This window comes from Drosophila novamexicana, unplaced genomic scaffold (genome assembly GCF_003285875.2).
Source record: "Drosophila novamexicana strain 15010-1031.04,08,12 unplaced genomic scaffold, DnovRS2.1 tig00000072-arrow-arrow-pilon, whole genome shotgun sequence".
In the NCBI taxonomy this organism is placed as follows: domain Eukaryota; kingdom Metazoa; phylum Arthropoda; class Insecta; order Diptera; family Drosophilidae; genus Drosophila; species Drosophila novamexicana.
Genome location: NW_020824771.1, coordinates 1,426,974 through 1,449,054, shown reverse-complemented (window position 1 = coordinate 1,449,054; position 22,081 = coordinate 1,426,974). Strand labels below are relative to the sequence as shown.

Below are 22,081 nucleotides of genomic sequence, written 5' to 3'. Positions count from 1 at the left end.
CTTATGTATGCTACGCGTGGCTACGTGCCGAAAGGTTGTCAGCTTTAGCGAGAGATAAGAAAGCCAGCCCGCGTGACGTCACTCACTCAACTACATTAACTGTTCTTGTGTATGTTATCAGAGAACACGCATAACTTTTAGAAATTGCTCGTTTTATTGATACAACTACACAAATATTTGTTTTGTTTATAGAACGATTTTAATCGAAATTTTATGTATATTGATAATGGCATTCGTTTACGTTGTTATTACTAAATTCATAGACAATGGCAGATTTAATTATGTATTATAATATATTTTTAATTTTTATAATATTTATTTGCATTCATCACATTTAGCTGTTGTTCGTGTGATTTACGCTGTGACGTCAGTTAATACAGCTTCCATTCTCTTATTTCAAAACGACGCATGTACATGCTCAATGAACAACCTTTTAAAGTTGATGAGCATTAACATTATTGAAACGACTGGAATTGAAACATTACCAGGGCTCCATTTGCCACACTTGCATTGGTATGTGTGAGAAAGTTTGCTCTAGTGCGACGTTATTTTCGAAAACAATTGCGTGGAACGTTGAAATATCAGCGTTTGCCTTCGCATTGCACGCCTGTACGTTTACGTTTACAATTAAATGTATACGGAAATTCCACTTTGAGAATGAAACGTTGATTTTGAATGCCATATGCTAGCGTCTTATTTCTTTTCAATGCTTTAAAACTACCCCTATGCTACAAATGTGTGTGCATACATACAAACGTAGGTATACATACATACATACTCATACAGTGAATACCGAAAGACGCTTACTGTATCAGCTAGAGCGATCTTCACGTATTGAGCACACACATTTGTATGTATCTAGACAGTAAATCAGTACACCTTTCATTTGCATGCCATGATTCACTTTCACTAAAGATGATATATATTAACGAAATCATGTTATGATCTCCTATCGATATGAATTAATACATATCGATGTTATAGTGTACATACCTATGCATGTGACAGTGATATGTTTGTATGTATGTATGTATACTTGCAGAAATGGCTGCAACAATTATTCGATGTGCGCGGCGCAGTTTATGATTTCGTTGAGCAGCTGCAACTCGAAAATAAAGATCATTGGCCTACACAGGAATTATGCCAGAGCACAGCAGATCACACACATGCACATGTACGCAACGCATATTTCGATCTGTATGTATGCAGGTAAAGACAACTACAACTACAGGTAGATTTCCATTTCCCGGACTCCGCGTCTGCATCATCAACCCCTAAATTGTGAGGGATGGCTGTACGTCGTCCAAGGATGTTGCAGCTGTTGCAAGGTGATTTCCAAGTATACATACATACATACATTCGTACAAACATGCAACCGAAGAACATTCATCTGTCGATACGAGCACGAGGTGCGCCCTAAAAGTTTGCACATCTGCGTTTCCTGTCAAGTAAGTTTAACCTAAAAATACTAGGAAATGGAAGACGACGCTTTGATACGTTAGAGTACTTACTGCTTAAAACACCCGCTTTTTATCTACTACTTTTGTAAATATTAAGGTATTGAAAACGGTTGAACTAAACCTCGTATATTATTGTTTGTACATTTTGAATTCATCGCATCGCATCGCATCGCATTTGGTACTTCTGCTTCATAAGGTTGCGTTTTTGAACAGCCGGCATCCATCCTATCACCTTGTGCTGCTTCAATACACGAATCTCGCAGAGCAAAACTTGTCAATGGCATTGGTACAGGCGCGTTGTTGTGAATATGGTTTTTAGGGGCCATCGCATAGCCGGAAGACCTCTAAAGAGCAACATGAAAATCTGTTTCACTATGAAAATAATTCACTCTTTCAAATAGTTCCACTTTGACTCAATTACAAGGGTCAATATTCATATCATGTAATTTTGTATTAAACTGCGAAATCCAATCTGCATACTCACACACATACATACATACATGTATATCGCATGGAAGAAGCTGCAGCATACATTTGCTTGCACATACACATGCATATACATATATTAAAGCATACACATGTGTGCACGCTGCGAGCGTTAATTTTTGAATTTGAATTCAAAATACTTATACGTTAAGCTCAGTGCCAACGGACTTTTTGGCTTGCGAAATAGCGCCGAGTTGTTGTCTCTGCTTCTGAATAAGCGCCGTTTTGCCGCTCCATCAAAAAGTCATGCGTTCGAAACCCGTTTTTGACTGTTGAAGATATTCTAGCTACAGATTTTGTTGTTGCCAAGCTCGTAAGCTCTCGCACGAAACACTTTTTCACTCTCCATCTCAGGCCTTGGGCTCGTATGAAACACACAGACACAAAGAGACACACACACACATATATATATAAATACACATTCATATGGCTGCGTGCTCTTTTATGTGAATGTATTTCATACATTGTATGCGTCATCACGGCTGCGTCATCAAAATGCGAATTTGTTTATGCTGATGACGCGGTGGCGCCCTCTACCCACATCTCCCCACACCACGCCCCACTGCCCATGGAGCCTGATTTCGATAGATAATTATAAATGAACGCCGCGACATTCCTTGCGCTCAAATTTGCCAGTCACACGTTGCAATCTCGCACGAAATGCAATAAGTTCACGAACCATCTACATGATATGGCTCTTCGTAATCTACACCGTGCACATGCACTTGCCCCCAAAAGGGCAATTTTACATTTTACATCGTGTTACGAAATAAGAAAGTGTTTCAAAGTTTTTCGTTTGATACTTTAATTTCCTTAAAACTGCCCAAAGAAAATCCATAAACGTTTTTCATTTTCATAAATATTTAATATTGTGTATATATATATATAGACTTTTACATATATGAAACAATTCAAATATACTTTAATATACATCTTTAATATGTTTAAATTATTATTTGTTTATCTCATGTATACAATGAATAAGCTTGTACATCAATAATTATAAGAGAATATAAGAGTATAAGAGTAGGTAGATTCTTTGACAGTTTTGTGGTAGTTTATAACGGAACTCTGAGAGGTACTTTTTTTTTAACAATTGTTGCAGATCGGAATCTATCGTCGACTAAAGGATACTCTGATTAAGCATACATAAATTACTTTGATTTGTGTTCTTCTGACATATTACTTTCAACGAGCGATAAATATTTGTAATAATATTTCAATATTTCGATCGATGTCAATTGATTTATAGCCGAGGATGTTTCGTCACAGACCGTTGTGCTTTGCTAAATACAGATGATGGAATAATGTCCCCAGCAATTGGTTTAATTTGGACTATCAGCATTTTCGTCGGTTTCGTCATCGACAATGGGTTTCTTATCATTCGGTTTCCGGCGTCCCAGGAAACGCTCCAGCACGGTATGCTTTGCGGGATTCTTCGAACCCTTGAAGGATCCCCAGTTCAGCTTACCTGCCTCCGATGAGGTCATCAGAATGGAGTACGAGGAACAGGCCTCGCCCTCTTTGCTATGACCCATGCCGTACAGGAAATAGACGACCATGCCAATCGATACCCAGACAAAGAAGCGTACCCAGGTCAATGCGTCCAGGTGCACCATTAGCATTATGTTGCTGAAGATGCCCAGCGCTGGCACGAACGGCACCAGTGGCACCTTGAAGTTCAGGCCTCGCGTATTCTGATTATGCACCGCCATGATGGCGACACAGGTGCTGGCAGCAAAGATGATGAAACCATATACCAGCAATGCCCACCAGGTGCCTGTGTACAGCTGCGCCCAGGACACCTTCAGCTCCAGGCAGATGGCGAAGCTCAGCACAACGAACAGCAACACCGCGCCGGATACCACAGAACCAGGCGCAAAGCGACCCAGCAGCGGATCCAGCCAGCGGAACTGTGGCTTGAGGCGACCCGCAAGGGCGCCCTCGATGAGATCACTTGTGGGCGAAGCTGTGCCAATGCTGGACTGTGAATCGCCATCCTCGTCGTTCTCGTCATCGGGCGTATCGGGCGCATAAACAGGATTCGGAGTACCCACGTGGGGAAGGGGTCGATATCGCAGTATTATGACGCTGGCGGAGACAATGGTGTAGGCGAGCAGAGTGCCAATTGACATGAATTCCACCAGCTTGGCCAGGTCGAACACCAATGCCAGGGCAGCGCTCAGCAGCCCGGAGACGATCAGATTCAACAGAGGCACCTGAGTGCTCGCGTTAATGCGACCGAAGCAGCTAAAGAGCAAACCGTCCGATGCCATGGCGTACATGCAGCGGGGCAGAGCATAGAGGGAGCCCAGCAGCGTGGTGGTCATGCCGCAGAGGGCGCCGATTGAGATGATGTACTTGGCCCAGGGCAGGTGCAGCTGCCCGAAGGCCTCCGGCAGCGAGGCAGCCGGATTAATGTCACTGATGGGTATCATGAGCGTCAGTGCGGCGCTCACCAGAATATAGCCAATGGTGACAACGCAAAGGGACAGCACGGTGGCAATGGGTATGGATACGGCCGGATTCTTAGCCTCTTCGCCCGCTGTGGCTATCGAATCGAAGCCGACGAATGCATAGAAACAGGTCGCAGCGCCGGCAATCACGCCGCCAAAGCCAAACGGCAGAAATCCGCCCTGGGCCTCGGACCAGTTGTCGGTGTCCGCATACCAGAAACCGACGCCAATGACCACCATCATGACGCCAATGTTGACCAGGGTCAGGATGCTGTTGAAGACGGCGGTCGCCTTGACGCCGCTGCCCAATGCCGCCGCATAGACAATGCACACGAGAAAGGCCAGCACATCCGGATACTGGGCCAGGCCGGGCTCATGTATGCCGCCCATCAGCGCGAGCGTCGTGTTGGCTATCCAGCCGCCCAGCATTGAGTCGACATAGCCGCTCCAGGCGCGCGCCACCGACGCGGCGCCCAACATATGCTCCAGCAGTATATTCCAGCCAATGACGAATGCCCAAAACTCACCGATCGATATATAGGTGTAGACATATGCCGATCCGGCCTTGGGCACCCGAGTGCCAAACTCCGCGTAGCACAGCGCCGCCAACATGGAGACGAATCCGGCGAGCACAAACGACAAAATGATGCCAGGTCCAGCCATTTCCTTGGCCACAGTTCCAGTCAGGACATAAATGCCCGCACCCACCATATGTCCGATTCCTGTAAGTAAAAAAAAAATATATATATATATATATATATTTATGTGTATTAATTGAGAATATATTCTTGTAGGTATACCCAATAGTGCGATATCGAAGGTGGTCAGGCATCGCTTCAAGGGCGTCTCCATGACATCAGCGGGCACGGGCTTGGTGCGGTTCATCTTCGTGCACAATCCGGACATGATGTGCCCCAAAATGGCACGCCTTGAGCTGGGCATATTTCTAAAGGATATTCGGTACAGTATTTGTCTATTGCCACGAAAGTCGCAGGACAACCATATGCCACATAATCAAAATCGGTTACTTTACAAAAAAAAAATTACCACTCTCTTTTCCAATAATTGTTTATGCTTTTTCTTGATTATGGTTCATTCAATTGTTGCCTCTTCTTTTGTTTATACGTTATTCGTTCCTTTGATATTCAGTTTTACAACTTTTTTCCGGCTACTCTCAGCGTTTCACTTGTACACGAACAGCTGTGGCAATATCGATTTTTCCTTCAGGCCCCCCAATACTACTCCAGTGGCTCGTACACCCACAACATTTTCAGCGTTGCCAACACTGCCTGCGAAAACCCATTTGGAACAGTGTTAAAAGCTTTTTCTGTCAATGGAGTTTTCAAATGCCAAAAAGTCTGATTCAGCTGGAAGTCCTTTTTGTTTGACTTTGAATTCGTTTTCTATATTTTATATACTTTTATAGAGAGCTTGTCCTGGGATAGAAGGCTAAACGATACATTTTTTACAAATAATTCGTATTTTTAATAGTCTCAATTTAATACTCGATTTTGTTAAGGCCAATAGACATTTGAGATCATTCCCAAATTGAACTTAATCCCCAGATATACCAAAAACTTCAAAAATTTGAAACTGTGAAACTGGCCCATTTCATTTAACAATGCAAGGTTTGGTATTTGTTGTCAATGTTGGCAAAAGTAAAAAATTTTGTAACTCCAAAATATTCACAGATTTCATCTTTTCTGAAATGTAGTTTTTTTTGGTAATATTAAAGCCCCCTTTGGATAAAAAGGAAATACCTAGATGACTACATCCTTGCATAATTATATCAAAGAGGTAGGTATTTTCAACCTAATGTAATGTATCTGAGCTAAACAGCAAGAACATGGTCCTAATATGTATTTTTTCCCTAACAGCAGTTCTTCGGACTATACGAACTTTCCCTTTATAAGCAGAAGTTACGCATGCATCATATATTGCATTTGATGCAGATTGCTGAAGGACTTTATATGAGTTCCTTGGAATCATGGTCCCTTACAGTATGGAGTGCAAGTAAGTTTTAGTGCTATTTTGCTAAGCACAATATTTAAATTATAAAATTAAAAGTAAATTTTTGATTTCAGAACCAAACCACTTCAAATAAGATATTTTGCAATCCTTTGCCACTGTTGTGAAATTTGGTCTTCATTCAGACTTGGATGCTAATCCACAGTCGGAAACGAGTCCATAAGGTAAGTCGTCCGGAATAGAAATAGGACATCTGAAATAAACTAATCACAACACTTTCTAATTACCTTATAAATGTGGTCCGATTATTCACGATCCTTTTTTAAAGGATTATTAAAAAAATTATATGTTGCACTCTACATATAGTTATAGAATTCGGAGTTTATACCTAAAATCAGTCGCTCTTTAGTCAATGCACAATTATTTTAACAGGAAAAGTTCAAGCAAATCTAACTGGATAGAATTCTGAATGGAGAAATAATTCCCAAAGTGTTCTATACAATGTCATATATTCAAGTGTTCCTCAAAGTATGCTTTAGATTTATCAGTTCCAAATTGCATTGCATACTTTTGGGCATGCTTAATATTTATGCTGTTTCAAAAACGCCTTTTTATTTTTGAAATCAACAAAAGCAGAGTTGAGAGTATAAAAATAAATGTTTTGTTTGAGCTTATGAATGCCTTCCCTTTCATATAATTAAAAATGAATTACTTTTGTATGCTTACTTCATTGCAAAATTGCATAAACAACTTATTGAAAAAGAAAATTTAAAGCTGCGTTTTTTTTTTGTCTGTTTAAACATGCAATATATGATTTAAGGCACACAGTCCCAGTCTGTTGAGTTATTGTGATGTATAAGCATAATTTATGTTTTTGTAGCATTGTATGCCAAACCAAGCAACATGATTTGGTGTGCTCCGAAACGGGTTATCAGCTTGTTTAATATTTTTGCTTGGTTTTCCAGGGCCTGGCGTCTCACACAGAAAGCATTTCCGGTGCTCAAGGTCGCGTTTCCAGTGCTAAGTGGCAGGAATTTCGGATGTCATGTTCGCAATGCCCCAGTGCCAAACATTTGGCTTGGTTTCCTTGAGTTTTCAGAGCCTCTGCAGGCACATGTGGATGGCCTTCGAGGAACAACTAAATATATTGAAAATGCTCAAGTATTGGGCGTATTTTTACGACTTCATTTGTGGTTAGTTGTTTTTTTATTTATTTTATTTTTTGACTAGTTATAAATTAGCAAGAAATAATGATAAACAATAATTAAGTATATGTTAATATCTATAATTGAATGTTTGTGCAAATGTCGGCAGGTAGGTCTAGCTGGCATCGGCAATATGTTGTTGGTTTTTTATACGTCCCTCCAACGTCAACGGCAGTAACAACAAAGCTATAGCCATAACGATCCGCAAAGGTACTACAACAGCAATCACCAGCACCATCTAAATCGCCATGACCGCTTGCCGTCTGTCACCAGGCACGAAGCGGACGCTGGGCATCCAAAAAAGTATGACTACCAGTATTAATACCTGTTCGGGATGATCGGGCCCGCAATGACTATAGTTGCATGACCAGCTCGGCGTCGATGTCGTTGTCGAAGCCGGCCACGATTTCAGTTACGACAATGACGGATTTTGGCATTTTGGCCCTAAAATACATACTGAGGTGTTAGCCATTTGACGTTGCGGATCTTTCGGCTGGAGTTGTCGCCGCTGCAACGCCTCAGACCGTTGCCGGGTCAAGATGAAGAAGACGCAGAGCGGACAATGTTCGGCTCACGCGACTGCCTGCCGCATAAATATAAATGAAAAACCTCAAATCTGGTTTCGAACAAAGACTCACTCGCATGCCCTTTACAAACTTGTACTCTACAGTTTTCAAATGCATTATAATTAATATAATAATAATATATTCTACAAATACTACTTGGCAGCTAGTTGCCAACTCTTCTGAATACTCTATGTCTAGTATAAGTAATCAACTCTTGTGTATACTCTATGTTTGAGCAGCTTCTATAATCTTGAATGTTTCAATTTCAAAAGTAATGTATTTTGCTGTGTTTTAGAAATCCTTTGGCTAGCTACTTGGACTGACTAGAAGTATTTGCAGCGATGCCCACTTCTATAAGGAATTCGATATACCCTGCACTCTGGCATTTAGTAAGTGTATCCGAATGCATGCACGAGGCGTGATCAAAAACTAACGGACATTTTTGCTAGCTGGACTCATGCCATTTAAAAGAAAAAACACACACACACACACACTTGAAAAAGCGTTGCCACATCGAAGAATAAATATTTTGCCAACGGATATTTTTAAATACTTTTGAAACAAGCCTCGTGAGTATAGAAAAAAAAATTGTAAAGTAAATAACTCTTTTGTGGCCAGCCGTGCTGCTGTTTTAGCTGCTCTTTTAGCTGCTGCTGCTGTTGTTTTTTGCATTTGCTGCGCCTTTGGATTTTGAAAGCCGTGTTCCAAACGATTTTAGTTAAAACATGCTACGTGCGAGTATATAAACGAAGACGCGTCTTTTCGTGGCTTAGTGCGACAGCGAACTCTTAACCAGCCGGCGATCAAACCAACTCTCCTCCAAAGCACCGACCAGCCAGCAATTCCAGTAAGTTCAATCAAGCGACATTTTTCTGAACAACATTATATGTATATATATATTCTATGCGGATTTCAAAATAATCGTGACTGTGGTGTTCAGTGCGTTGCGTGGGAGTTTGAAAACATTTTTGAAAACTTGTATTTGCGAAAAAAAAAGTGAAATGCAACAACGGGAATAATGCGACAAATAAAGCAATAATTATTGCTTAATTAATAACTATTAAATACAGTCAAGTATTAAATAGAATTTTAGTGAGTTTTTCGAATTGTTGAAAACCATTTCCTAAATGTTTGAAAGTTTTCAATCGTGCAGTTTGGAAATAATTAAAATTTTTATAAGTTATTGCCAAAAGCAAAGTGATAAAAAGCAAGTAAAAAGGGTTATGGAATTATTCACTGTACTCAAATGTTAAATTGGGTCAAAGGTCAAATGAATTGTTTTATGTTTTTTCAAGAAGCAAACTTTTATGCTTTCGCAAGTGATCAGCTTTATCTTTATTTGTGATCATCAAGTCCGTAAATTACAAAGTCTTAAATGTATTAAATTATATTTAATACTATTCCATTTATTTTGATCATAAAACTCACGAAGTCGTCGCCAAGTCTTCCAAATTAATTTGTTTTAATTTATAAAAAGACACGACGATTTATTACTAAAACTCTAGATTTATTTATGGATTAGACAAAGAATCTCTGCAAAGCTTGTAACCACTTAGGCAAGGCCGAATTAAACTGTTCAAATCGCATTGGAGCCGGAAAAAGGCTTAACCTAAACGAGCGACAGCTGCGAGAGTCATTTATAATCCGAAGACTTATTATTAAAAGGCGCTTGCCTAAAGACTATAAAATATTTAGTGTGTGCTCTTGTCGTTCCTGTCGCAGCCTTGAAACATTGCTTAATGAGGATGCAAGATTCCACACTTCAGATTGCCGCAATCAGCTTATCCGCTGCGATTTGGGATTGAGCAATGCACAAATAAAAAATCTGTGCCACTTTGCTTGCCCTAGACTTGAATGACCACAGCTATATGGCAAATAAAAATCGATGGCTGACACCGAAGCGTACATGCCCTATTTGCTATTTAGTAAAAGGAAATATACAAATATGGCTTACAGCTCGACTACGAAAAAAGACAACCTTACAAAGCAACACACTAATAAGAGTTATATCCATACAAAACTAATGCGAATAAATTTATTTAAAGTCGGTTATTATTGGCTCACCTTTTTTTTTGTTGATTCGCGAACAGCCGCATTAAATACTTATGATAAACATTTTGTAAGCGCATGTGAACAGATTTGTTGTGCAGAGATTAGCCACAAAAAAGCAAGAAAAAAAGGAAACAGAAAAAGAAAAAGAAAAAGCAAGCAAAACCAACAACAACTTCACTAATTTGACCGTTGTCCAAATCAAGCAATCAATTCCTTCAAAGCAAACAGCAAATTGCCGGATTTGATGATCAACTCAATTCAACTTGACATGATTATCTTGATGGAGCCAAAGCATAACGCATAATTATCAAATATTCTTCGGGGTTGCATCATTAAGTATACGCCAGATAGTACACAGAAAAGTGTCCAGTTGCAGCGTCCACAGTACACACCCAGTTTGACTGACGGCTGCTGAAAGGTGGGTGCCTGCCTGCACACACACACACACACACACACACACACACACATGCGTGGCTGAGGCGGCGTCAAAAGCCTGTTGGGTAATCACCTGTTTGCCGTGACGAATACCTAGACGAGCACGAATACAACAAGCCAAGCGCATGTGTGTGAGCGCCTATGTCTGAGGCGCCCAAATGGCAAAAGTTCACGGCAAGATCATCAATGTCCAAGTTATTATTATTTATTTCATTTTGTGGGCAGTCAATAAAAACACGCCAAGCATTTGTGCTTGGGCAATGCTATGCAGATGCCGAAGATATGGCACTTATCATCAATGAGAGATTCGAATGGATCTCATTAATTCCAGCTATCAATTGCTACTAGCGCAAATACTTATAACATGTGTATTTACTTTTGCATACATTAACATATTTAAAACAAATTGACTAATATATAAATATATATATATATTTGGTTTATTGTCTAATTTGTGAGCAACGTAGTGCTCTCTGTTATTGTCATTTACCTGTTTACCTGCCGCAGCCCGATGACATAAAATCGAAGTAAGATAAAGCACATTTCAATTAACGCCGAACTGCATCAGAGATTTTAACTGCGCACCAAAAGAACAAAAACGAATAAAGCAATTCAAAAACCAGTCAATATTTCAAAATTAAAATTGAAAAAAAAAAAACCAAAATTCAAATCTGGCAACAAGTTAAATACTTATACTACCTGTCAGCAGCAGCAACAACAATATGCGCAAATTGCGCATTGATAATTCAACATAACAGCGAGAGATAATCATTTAGGGAATCCAAAACGTCGAAGGTCATCAAATTGAATAAACACCAATAAATGAATGCTATTCATAAATATCCACTAAACTGTGGTTGCTTTGCCGTCTTCAAAAGTTAACTCATCATGCAAATACATTTTCAAATTCAAGCATACAACATTTATGCATATTGCATATGTGGACAGTCCGGCGTGCTTGCCTTGCCACACGCCCTCTCAAGTTAACACAATTTACTTTTATTAATGACGCCTTTTACCTTATAAATGACATTACATTTTTACTGAATCAGTGAAAATCGCGCTTGAAAACAGGTTTTCAATCGATATGGTGTCGACAGGTAGGAGGTGTTACAGGTAAATTTCAATCTGGCTCTGGATCTGGGACAAATGCGAGTCGGGAGTTAATTGATTAATATGATAACCTACATAACACCTTTTTTTATTATAGAGCTGCATACATGTTTACCATATCATAATGTTTATTAACTTATACATCTGATAATTGAATTAAACACTTTTTAAAGCAATGCAAAATTTTTGTTTTAAAACAATTCGTTTTTTAATCTTACCTGTTCAATTTTTAACACAATGCCCCACGAAATTTATTAAAAATATAATCATCTTTAATATTTTGTTTTTTTGTACAAAAACGAAGGACTTAAAAATTATAATTTTGAATAAATTTAAACCACCTTGGGAGCGATTTGTTGAGTTTTCGACCGTCCAAGGTATTAATTAAATGCTCTGTGACATTAAAATGGCTTTGGAAATATTTATAGCATGTTTGCTTCCGATCGCACTTTGGCAAAAAAGAAACAAATATGTGAATTCCCGAATAAAAATTGATTATTAGAGATTAATTCTTTGACGCTTATTTGCATATATAATTATGCATTATTACGATATTTAGTATTTAGTTGAACAAAGAAACCGCAGCCTTAGCATATACCCAAATCAATTAAACAACAACTTTAATTACAACTACGTTTAATTTGCAACAGGTTTTAGATCGAGCGACAATCCACTAAAAATGGTCAAAGCTGGCCACATCATATTATTGACTCAGCTTTTGGTATGAAATTTGCAAAACACGAAAAAGTATTGAATTTCAACTTATAGCTTATTGCATTTAAAAGGTCATTGCCAGCGGCGCAGATCTGAGAACAGACGACGATTACGTTGACAATGAAGTCAAGCCAGCCGATTTGGCGCTTTCGTTTCCCAGGGTATCTCGTAAAAGCTCTGCATTCAATGGAAACATTGAAAAAATCGACGTTAAATGCGATACGTCGAATGGCATGATAGTAGAAGTGGAATTTTCAGAGATATTCAACGGAGTTATATACAGCCAAGGATACTACAACGATCCAAAATGCAGGTGCGTAATATATGAAGAATATTTCAATTAATTTCAAGAAACAATTCATGCTTTCCCACTTTTTTTTTAGATATGTGAACTCTGGCAGTAATGAACGTCGCTTTGTATTCAAAGTGCCCTTCGATGGTTGCGGCAGCAAGCCCTCCTGCTCGTTGTGTGCATCTGTGGATAATATTCTTATCATACAGAATGACCAGGATATCCAAGAAAGCTGGGACACAGCACGCAAAATCACATGCAGTCGCAGCGATGAACAGGAGAAAACCGTTTATTTTCGACCATTTGTTGTCGATATGCTAGAAGTGATTGAGGTAGAAACTCCCAGCGGTCCAGTTGAATGCTGGATGGAAATAGGAACGGGTCTCCCACCGAATATTAAGCCAATTAATTACACGTTGAAGCTGGGCACGGATATAACATTTACTATTAATGTGAAACAATTGTATCAGACTTGGGATATTAACATTTTACAATGTTATGCTTCTGATCAGCCAGATTTTGAAGCAGGAACTACAAACAAACTGCAGCTATCCGATAAAAATGGATGTTCGCTGAAGAAAAAAGTTTTCGGCGAGTGGAAAAAATTGGAATCACCTCCTGGTGAAACGTTAACATACTACAATACGCTTAAAGCTTTCAAGTTTCCCGACCGATCTCAAGTTTATCTAAAATGCGATATTGAGCTATGTAATGGACCCTGCGAACGATTACTTACTTGTGGTGAGGATATAATCGAACCTTGTTCGCCTAGCTCAAGCAGGAATTGCGGACAAGATTCTCAAATTACACCGAAGCCCCGTTGCTATCTTGGTTCAACGGATCCCAATTGTCAACCAACAACTTACTTGCCTCCAACCACTGTTCGACCACCAGTAACACCGACTAAGCCAAGGTGTTATCCAGGCTCAACCGATCCTCGCTGTCCACAAGAGCCAAAGACAACTGCTTCGCCCGACTGCTATCCTGGATCAAGTGATCCTCGTTGTCCACAAGAGCCCAAGACCACATCAAAGCCCCGTTGCTATCCTGGCTCAAGAGATCCCGATTGTCAACCAGCCACTTACTTGCCTCCAACTACGGTTCGACCACCGACACCGACTAAGCCTAGGTGTTATCTAGGCTCAACCGATCCTCGCTGTCCGCAGGAACCAAAGACAACTACTTCGCCCGACTGCTATCCTGGGTCAAGTGATCCTCGTTGCCCACAGGAATCGAAAACCACATCGAAGCCCCGTTGTTATCCTGGTTCAACAGATCCTGATTGTCAACCTGCAACTTACCTGCCTCCAACCACTGTTCGACCACCAGTAACACCGACTAAGCCAAGGTGTTATTCAGGCTCAACCAATCCTCGCTGTCCACAAGATCCAAAGACAACTGCTTCGCCCGACTGCTATCCTGGCTCAAGTGATCCTCGTTGTCCACAAGAGCCCAAGACCACATCGAAGCCCCGTTGCTATCCTGGCTCAAGAGATCCCGATTGTCAACCAGCCACTTACTTGCCTCCAACTACGGTTCGACCACCGACACCGACTAAACCTAGGTGTTATCCAGGCTCCACCGATCCTCGCTGTCCACAACAGCCAAAGACAACTGCTTCGCCCAAGTGCTATCCAGGCTCAACCGATCCTCGCTGTCCACAAGACCCAAAGACGACTGCTTCACCCAAGTGCTATCCTGGATCGAGTGATCCTCGCTGTCCACAAGTGCTAAAGACAACTGCTTCGCCCGACTGCTATCCTGGATCAAGTGATCCTCGTTGTTTACAAGAGCCCAAGACCACATCGAAGCCCCGTTGCTATCCTGGCTCAAGAGATCCCGATTGTCAACCAGCCACTTACTTGCCTCCAACTACGGTTCGACCACCGACACCGACTAAACCTAGGTGTTATCCAGGCTCAACCGATCCTCGCTGTCCACAAGACCCAAAGACGACTGCTTCGCCCAACTGCTATCCTGGATCAAGTGATCCTCGTTGTCCACAAGAGCCCAAGACCACATCGAAGCCCCGTTGCTATCCTGGTTCAACAGATCCTGATTGTCAACCTACAACTTACTTGCCTCCAACCACTGTTCGACCACCAGTAACACCGAGGTGTTATCCAGGCTCCACCGATCCTCGCTGTCCACAACAGCCTAAGACGACTGCTTCGCCCAAATGCTATCCAGGCTCAACCGATCCTCGCTGTCCAACAGAGCCCACTACAACGACCCCAGGTCCTTCATGTTATCCAGGATCAAAGGATCCAGAGTGCCTCAACTGTTTCCCTGGATCACCAGATCCAAGGTGCCCCAAAGTGCAAACTACTAAAAAGCCTGGATGTTTTGACGGATCAAGTGATCCAAAATGTCAACCAGCCACTTACCTTCCGCCAATAAAAACGACGAGAGTTCCAGGCAATCAGATTACGCCACCAAAGCCCTCTTGCTATCCAGGTTCAACCGATCCTCGCTGTCCACAACAGCCAAAGACGACTGCTTCGCCTAAATGCTATCCAGGCTCAACCGATCCTCGCTGTCCACAAGACCCAAAGACGACTGCTTCGCCTAACTGCTATCCTGGATCAAGTGATCCTCGTTGTCCACAAGAGCCCAAGACAACATCGAAGCCCCGTTGCTATCCTGGTTCCACAGATCCCGCTTGTCAACCAGCCACTTACTTGCCTCCAACTACGGTTCGACCACCGACACCAACTAAACCTAGGTGTTATCCAGGCTCAACCGATCCTCGCTGTCCGCAGGAACCAAGGACAACTGCTTCGCCTGACTGCTATCCTGGATCAAGTGATCCCCGTTGTCCACAAGAGCCCAAGACCACATCGAAGCCCCGTTGCTATCCTGGTTCCACAGATCCCGATTGTCAACCAGCCACTTACTTGCCTCCAACTACGGTTCGTCCACCAGTAACACCGACTAAGCCAAGGTGTTATCCAGGCTCAACCGATCCTCGCTGTCCACAACAGCCAAAGACAACTGCTTCGCCCAAGTGTTATCCTGGATCAAGTGATCCTCGTTGCCCACAGGAACCGAAAACCACATCGAAGCCCCGATGCTATCCTGGTTCAACAGATCCCGATTGTCAACCTGCAACTTACCTACCTCCAACTACAGTTCGTCCAACAGTAACACCGACTAAGCCAAGGTGTGATCCAGGCTCAACCGATCCTCGCTGTCCACAACATCCAAAGACAACTGCTTTGCCCAAGTGTTATCCTGGATCAAGTGATCCTCGTTGCCCACAGGATTCGAAAACCACATCGAAGCCCCGATGCTATCCTGGTTCAACAGATCCCGATTGTCAACCTGCAACTTACCTACCTCCAACTACAGTTCGTCCACCAGTAACACCGGCTAAGCCAAGGTGTTATCCAGGCTCCACCGATCCTCGCTGTCCACAACAGCCAAAGACAACTGCTTCGCCCAACTGTTATCCTGGATCAAGTGATCCTCGTTGCCCACAGGAACCGAAAACCACATCGAAGCCCCGATGCTATCCTGGTTCAACAGATCCCGATTGTCAACCTGCAACTTACCTACCTCCAACTACAGTTCGTCCACCAGTAACACCGGCTAAGCCAAGGTGTTATCCAGGCTCCACCGATCCTCGCTGTCCACAACAGCCAAAGACAACTGCTTCGCCCAACTGTTATCCTGGATCAAGTGATCCTCGTTGCCCACAGGAACCGAAAACCACATCGAAGCCCCGATGCTATCCTGGTTCAATAGATCCCGATTGTCAACCTGCAACTTACCTACCCCCAACTACAGTTCGTCCACCAGTAACACCGACTAAGCCAAGGTGTTATCCAGGCTCCACCGATACTCGCTGTCCACAACAGGCAAAGACGACTGCTTCGCCCAAATGCTATCCAGGCTCAACCGATCCTCGCTGTCCAACAGAGCCCACTACAACGACCCCAGGTCCTTCATGTTATCCAGGGTCAAAGGATCCAGAGTGCCTCAACTGTTTCCCTGGATCACCAGATCCAAGGTGCCCCAAAGTGCAAACTACTAAAAAGCCTGGATGTTTTGACGGATCAAGTGATCCAAAATGTCAACCAGCCACTTACCTTCCGCCAATAAAAACGACGAGAGTTCCAGGCAATCAGATTACGCCACCAAAGCCCTCTTGCTATCCAGGTTCAACCGATCCTCGCTGTCCACAACAGCCAAAGACGACTGCTACGCCTAAATGCTATCCAGGCTCAACCGATCCCCGCTGTCCACAAGAGCCAAAGACGACTGCTTCGCCCAACTGCTATCCTGGATCAAGTGATCCTCGTTGTCCACAAGAGCCCAAGACAACATCGAAGCCCCGTTGCTATCCTGGTTCCACAGATCCCGCTTGTCAACCAGCCACTTACTTGCCTCCAACTACGGTTCGACCACCGACACCGACTAAACCTAGGTGTTATCCAGGCTCAACCGATCCTCGCTGTCCGCAGGAACCAGAGACAACTGCTTCGCCTGACTGCTATCCAGGATCAAGTGATCCTCGTTGTCCACAAGAACCCAAGACCACATCGAAGCCCCGATGCTATCCTGGTTCAACAGATCCCGATTGTCAACCTGCAACCTACCCACCTCCAACTACAATTCGTCCACCAGTAACACCGACTAAGCCAAGGTGTTATCCAGGCTCCACCGATCCTCGCTGTCCACAACAGCCAAAGACAACTGCTACGCCCAAGTGTTATCCTGGATCAAGTGATCCTCGTTGCCCACAGGAACCGAAAACCACACCGAAGCCCCGATGCTATCCTGGTTCAACAGATCCCGATTGTCAACCTGCAACTTACCTACCCCCAACTACAGTTCGTCCACCAGTAACACCGACTAAGCCAAGGTGTTATCCAGGCTCAACCGATCCTCGCTGTCCACAAGAGACTAAGACGACTGCCTCGCCCAAATGCTATCCAGGCTCAACCGATCCTCGCTGTCCAACAGAGCCCACTACAACGACCCCTGGTCCTTCATGTTATCCAGGATCAAAGGATCCAGAGTGCCTCAACTGTTTCCCTGGATCACCAGATCCAAGGTGCCCCAAAGTGCAAACTACTAAAAAGCCTGGATGTTTTGACGGATCAAGTGATCCAAAATGTCAACCAGCCACTTACCTTCCGCCAATAAAAACGACGAGAGTTCCAGGCAATCAGATTACGCCACCAAAGCCCTCTTGCTATCCAGGTTCAACCGATCCTCGCTGTCCACAACAGCCAAAGACGACTGCTACGCCTAAATGCTATCCAGGTTCAACCGATCCTCGCTGTCCACAACAGCCAAAGACAACTGCTTCGCCCAAGTGCTATCCTGGATCAAGTGATCCTCGTTGTCCACAAGAGCCCAAGACCACATCGAAGCCCCGTTGCTATCCTGGCTCAAGAGATCCTGATTGTCAACCAGCCACTTACTTGCCTCCAACTACGGTTCGACCACCGACACCGACTAAACCTAGGTGTTATCCAGGCTCAACCGATCCTCGCTGTCCGCAGGAACCAAAGACAACTGCTTCGCCTGACTGCTATCCTGGATCAAGTGATCCTCGTTGCCCACAGGAACCCAAGACCACATTGAAGCCCCGATGCTATCCTGGTTTAACAGATCCCGAATGTCAACCTGCAACTTACCTACCTCCAACTACAGTTCGTCCACCAGTAACACCGACTAAGCCAAGGTGTTATCCAGGTTCCACTGATCCTCGCTGTCCACAAGAGCCAAAGACAACTGCTTCGCCCAAGTGCTATCCTGGATCAAGTGATCCTCGTTGCCCACAGGAACCCAAGACTACATCGAAGCCCCGATGCTATCCTGGCTCAACAGATCCCGAATGTCAACCTGCAACTTACCTACCCCCAACTACAGTTCGTCCACCAGTAACACCGACTAAGCCAAGGTGTTATCCAGGCTCAACCGATCCTCGCTGTCCACAAGAGACTAAGACGACTGCCTCGCCCAAATGCTATCCAGGCTCAACCGATCCTCGCTGTCCAACAGAGCCCACTACAACGACCCCTGGTCCTTCATGTTATCCAGGATCAAAGGATCCAGAGTGCCTCAACTGTTTCCCTGGATCACCAGATCCAAGGTGCCCCAAAGTGCAAACTACTAAAAAGCCTGGATGTTTTGACGGATCAAGTGATCCAAAATGTCAACCAGCCACTTACCTTCCGCCAATAAAAACGACGAGAGTTCCAGGCAATCAGATTACGCCACCAAAGCCCTCTTGCTATCCAGGTTCAACCGATCCTCGCTGTCCACAACAGCCAAAGACGACTGCTACGCCTAAATGCTATCCAGGTTCAACCGATCCTCGCTGTCCACAACAGCCAAAGACAACTGCTTCGCCCAAGTGCTATCCTGGATCAAGTGATCCTCGTTGTCCACAAGAGCCCAAGACCACATCGAAGCCCCGTTGCTATCCTGGCTCAAGAGATCCTGATTGTCAACCAGCCACTTACTTGCCTCCAACTACGGTTCGACCACCGACACCGACTAAACCTAGGTGTTATCCAGGCTCAACCGATCCTCGCTGTCCGCAGGAACCAAAGACAACTGCTTCGCCTGACTGCTATCCTGGATCAAGTGATCCTCGTTGCCCACAGGAACCCAAGACCACATTGAAGCCCCGATGCTATCCTGGTTTAACAGATCCCGAATGTCAACCTGCAACTTACCTACCTCCAACTACAGTTCGTCCACCAGTAACGCCGACTAAGCCAAGGTGTTATCCAGGCTCAACCGATCCTCGCTGTCCACAACAGCCAAAGACGCCTTCTTCGCCCAACTGTTATCCTGGATCTACTGATGTTCGTTGCTCCCAAAGCTTAGTGACTTCAACTTTATCGCCCGACACGACTCCTGTTTACTGTTTCCCTGGCTCTGTAGATCCCCGTTGTCCTGATACGTATAAGGGTTCAACGCCCATACCGGCAACGTATTTGCCCCCGCTGAGCAATCCAGGCTATGACAGGACAGTTAGGGACGCGAAAAATAAGTTTTTTAATGAGATCAACAAACTGGCAATTACAAACAATAATGTGTTTGAGTTGGACGATGATGAGGACGGCGAGCCCACGCGAATTAAACGCGATACCGTAAGCGTTAAGGATATAGATCCAATAACAACCGCAGATCAAAGCGAAGATCTTTTATCGAGGAAAATTATGAAGCGCGAATTTACCGATCGACAACCAGATAGGGAAGTCATTTCCTTTACACTCGGCATTCGGACCGCCATCAAGGTGAATTAGCCAGTGTGGTAAAGTGCCAAAAAGTAGCTCTCGCGCACTTAAATAGTTAATCGCGTAAGCATGTATTATGACTACATATTTATATCTTACTATTAATTTTAATCATTCAAATATACTCGATTGTTAGTTGTAGTACTTGTAAGCTTTCTCAGCGTGTAACGCATGATTTATGTAAATGAATACTTTTAAATCAAACAATAAAACATGTAAGAATTCGATGTATTATATTTTTGTTTGCAAGAAATGTTGCTAAGGCAATACTGAATGCATGTAACTATCATGTAACATGTAACTATCATTAGATAAGTACTTAAAGCTTTTTGAATTGTAATAATTGTAAGAAAACATTCGGAAACATTTTGGGACAAGGGACAGCCGTCAATCTGTTCTGCCACTCGCGCGATTTAGAGGGCAAAAGAAAACATTTTTATGTTGAGATCTTCAATTTCTTAGTTCGACCTATTTTTCTAAAGAGAACATTCGTTTTTCGACCATAACTCGACCAATTCCTTGAGGATCTGGAAAGGACACATTTTATTGATCTCGCAGGATTCAGGACTATCGTTTGGCATTCAGATTTCCAGGATTGACGTACATGGGCAAAGGCAAAACAGGTGAGTGTCTGGATGAGTTAGCTTTGTATGATTTATATTTATATACATAAACAATTACAGTTTGAATTCATTTACGCCAAGCACATGCTGCCCAGTAAATCTAACTCGATGTCCGCAAGGATATGGCCGAGGTAATGTTATTAAGCTAAAAATGTCATTCGTTTTTTTTTTTGCCATGGCTCGGCCAAATCCTCAAATATCTGCCAAAGATACAGCTTGTTGAACTCGCTGGATTTAGGACCATCAATTGATGTAAAATTCGTGGTCATTTGCCAAAATTAATGTTTTTGAAATCTTTTGCAGTTCTAGCAGCTGTGTGGATATAGAGAACGGTTGCGCATTACGAAGCCCAGGTGCCTGGAGAGCAAGGGGACAGCTTGCTTTAACTTTGACTGGAATAGTGACACACTAGGCTGCTCGCTGTGAAACAAGGTAAGAAAATAAGTTAAAAGTCTTTCTGTTCATATAACATTCTTCCAGACTTACCTAATTTTAAACGATATTTTAAAGAAACTTCATCTGAGCGTATTTGTGGCACATCTTCCAATGATCTCCGTGTCATAACTTGAACACAATTGTATTGTACAGCCCGAATCAGACGGCTTGCGATTTCTCGCCTGCTATAACCAAGGGCACGGCACGATGGTATTGACATTCAACTTATAATTTATATTGATCCTTGGTTATCTGGCAAGGACAGGCCTTGCTGAACTGAACCTAGAGAGCAGGAGGGCACATATATTTAACGTAGACTGAAATTGCGCCACATCATGGTCGCTGTGATACAAGGTAAGAGCATAAGCTTCAGATCTTTCAGTTCATATTACAATATACAATAATTTCAGATGATTTTGGGACAACAGATTTAATAATTTGATGTCGGATATTTTGAAGCAACTTCAGACCTTCAATAATCTTCGTTTAAATATTTCATGGGAATCCTATTATTATATAAAAAGCTTGCGCTTTCTCTCCCGCCTGCTGAAACCAAGGAACCGATGGTATGGTCCTGTGCTTAGCGACACGTATAGACCAATTTGGACATTTTAAATAAAATGCTTATGTCCCTTGGCCAATGGAAAGTCCATATCCCGCTTACTTAAAATATATATCAAAAAGGACGAAAGTCCTTCAAAAAGCTGATAAAAGAGATATTAGTATGAAACAAGGCCAAAGCTCTCTTTATCTTTTGGATCCTGGCGTGTCCTGTAACAAACAATTTGTAAAGACCAGGGGTACTAACTCTGCAGAGCATTTCAAAATCGTCCTTATAGTTTTAAAAATATGGCTATATATATATATACATATATATAAACAAGACATTAATAACCAAAACGGCCATAAATCGGCCATTTCAAGCCAAATCCTGATGTCCTTTGGCCATCATACAGTCCTTGCCTTACCAGCTTAGAGTATATTTAAAAAAGGACGAAAGTCCTTAAAGAAGCT

At 42.8% G+C, this 22,081-nt stretch overlaps 2 protein-coding genes and 1 long non-coding RNA gene across 9 annotated transcripts; 2 read left to right on the top strand and 1 right to left on the bottom strand.

The window, feature by feature from the left end:
* Nucleotides 1-2,859: 2,859 nt before the first annotated feature.
* Nucleotides 2,860-5,532, bottom strand: LOC115771534 (cationic amino acid transporter 4). 2 transcript variants are annotated; one of them, XM_030717272.1, is made up of 3 exons: nucleotides 5,450-5,532; nucleotides 5,203-5,348; nucleotides 2,860-5,124 (listed from the first exon to the last, which is right to left on the bottom strand). In XM_030717272.1, exons 2-3 carry the CDS (start codon nucleotides 5,342-5,344, stop codon nucleotides 3,272-3,274), a joined length of 1,995 nt encoding a protein of 664 aa, XP_030573132.1. In that variant the 5' UTR covers nucleotides 5,345-5,348; nucleotides 5,450-5,532; the 3' UTR covers nucleotides 2,860-3,271. The 2 variants fall into 2 exon arrangements, with proteins under 2 accessions (XP_030573132.1, XP_030573133.1); XM_030717273.1 differs by lacking the exon at nucleotides 5,450-5,532 and having other exon boundaries at nucleotides 5,203-5,363.
* A 420-nt stretch (nucleotides 5,533-5,952) lies between these two features.
* LOC115771535 lies at nucleotides 5,953-8,616 on the top strand. Of its 6 annotated transcripts, XR_004018955.1 has the most exons (7): nucleotides 5,954-6,030; nucleotides 6,094-6,199; nucleotides 6,280-6,415; nucleotides 6,487-6,594; nucleotides 7,336-7,563; nucleotides 8,437-8,530; nucleotides 8,591-8,616. It is a non-coding gene; the product is annotated as an uncharacterized LOC115771535 (long non-coding RNA). The 6 variants fall into 6 exon arrangements; XR_004018956.1 differs by lacking the exons at nucleotides 8,437-8,530; nucleotides 8,591-8,616 and adding an exon at nucleotides 7,685-8,233 and having other exon boundaries at nucleotides 5,953-6,030; nucleotides 6,117-6,199; XR_004018959.1 differs by lacking the exons at nucleotides 8,437-8,530; nucleotides 8,591-8,616 and adding an exon at nucleotides 7,685-8,235 and having other exon boundaries at nucleotides 6,283-6,415.
* A 3,804-nt stretch (nucleotides 8,617-12,420) lies between these two features.
* On the top strand, nucleotides 12,421-20,199 carry LOC115771383 (mucin-2). Its single transcript, XM_030717067.1, has 3 exons — nucleotides 12,421-12,462; nucleotides 12,527-12,768; nucleotides 12,839-20,199. The coding sequence occupies exons 1-3, from the start codon at nucleotides 12,421-12,423 to the stop codon at nucleotides 20,016-20,018; spliced, it is 7,464 nt and encodes a 2,487-aa protein (XP_030572927.1). The 3' UTR covers nucleotides 20,019-20,199.
* Nucleotides 20,200-22,081: the final 1,882 nt, after the last annotated feature.

Coding starts and splice junctions, on each gene's coding strand:
- LOC115771534 (XM_030717272.1), bottom strand. CDS start 5,344: ATGCCCAGCTCAAGGCGTGCCATTTTGGGGCACATCATGTCCGGATTG. Junction 5,125..5,202: donor CTTCGATATCGCACTATTGG/GTATACCTACAA, acceptor TTTTACTTACAG/GAATCGGACATATGGTGGGT.
- LOC115771383 (XM_030717067.1), top strand. CDS start 12,421: ATGGTCAAAGCTGGCCACATCATATTATTGACTCAGCTTTTG. Junction 12,463..12,526: donor TATTATTGACTCAGCTTTTG/GTATGAAATTTG, acceptor TGCATTTAAAAG/GTCATTGCCAGCGGCGCAGA. Junction 12,769..12,838: donor TACAACGATCCAAAATGCAG/GTGCGTAATATA, acceptor CTTTTTTTTTAG/ATATGTGAACTCTGGCAGTA.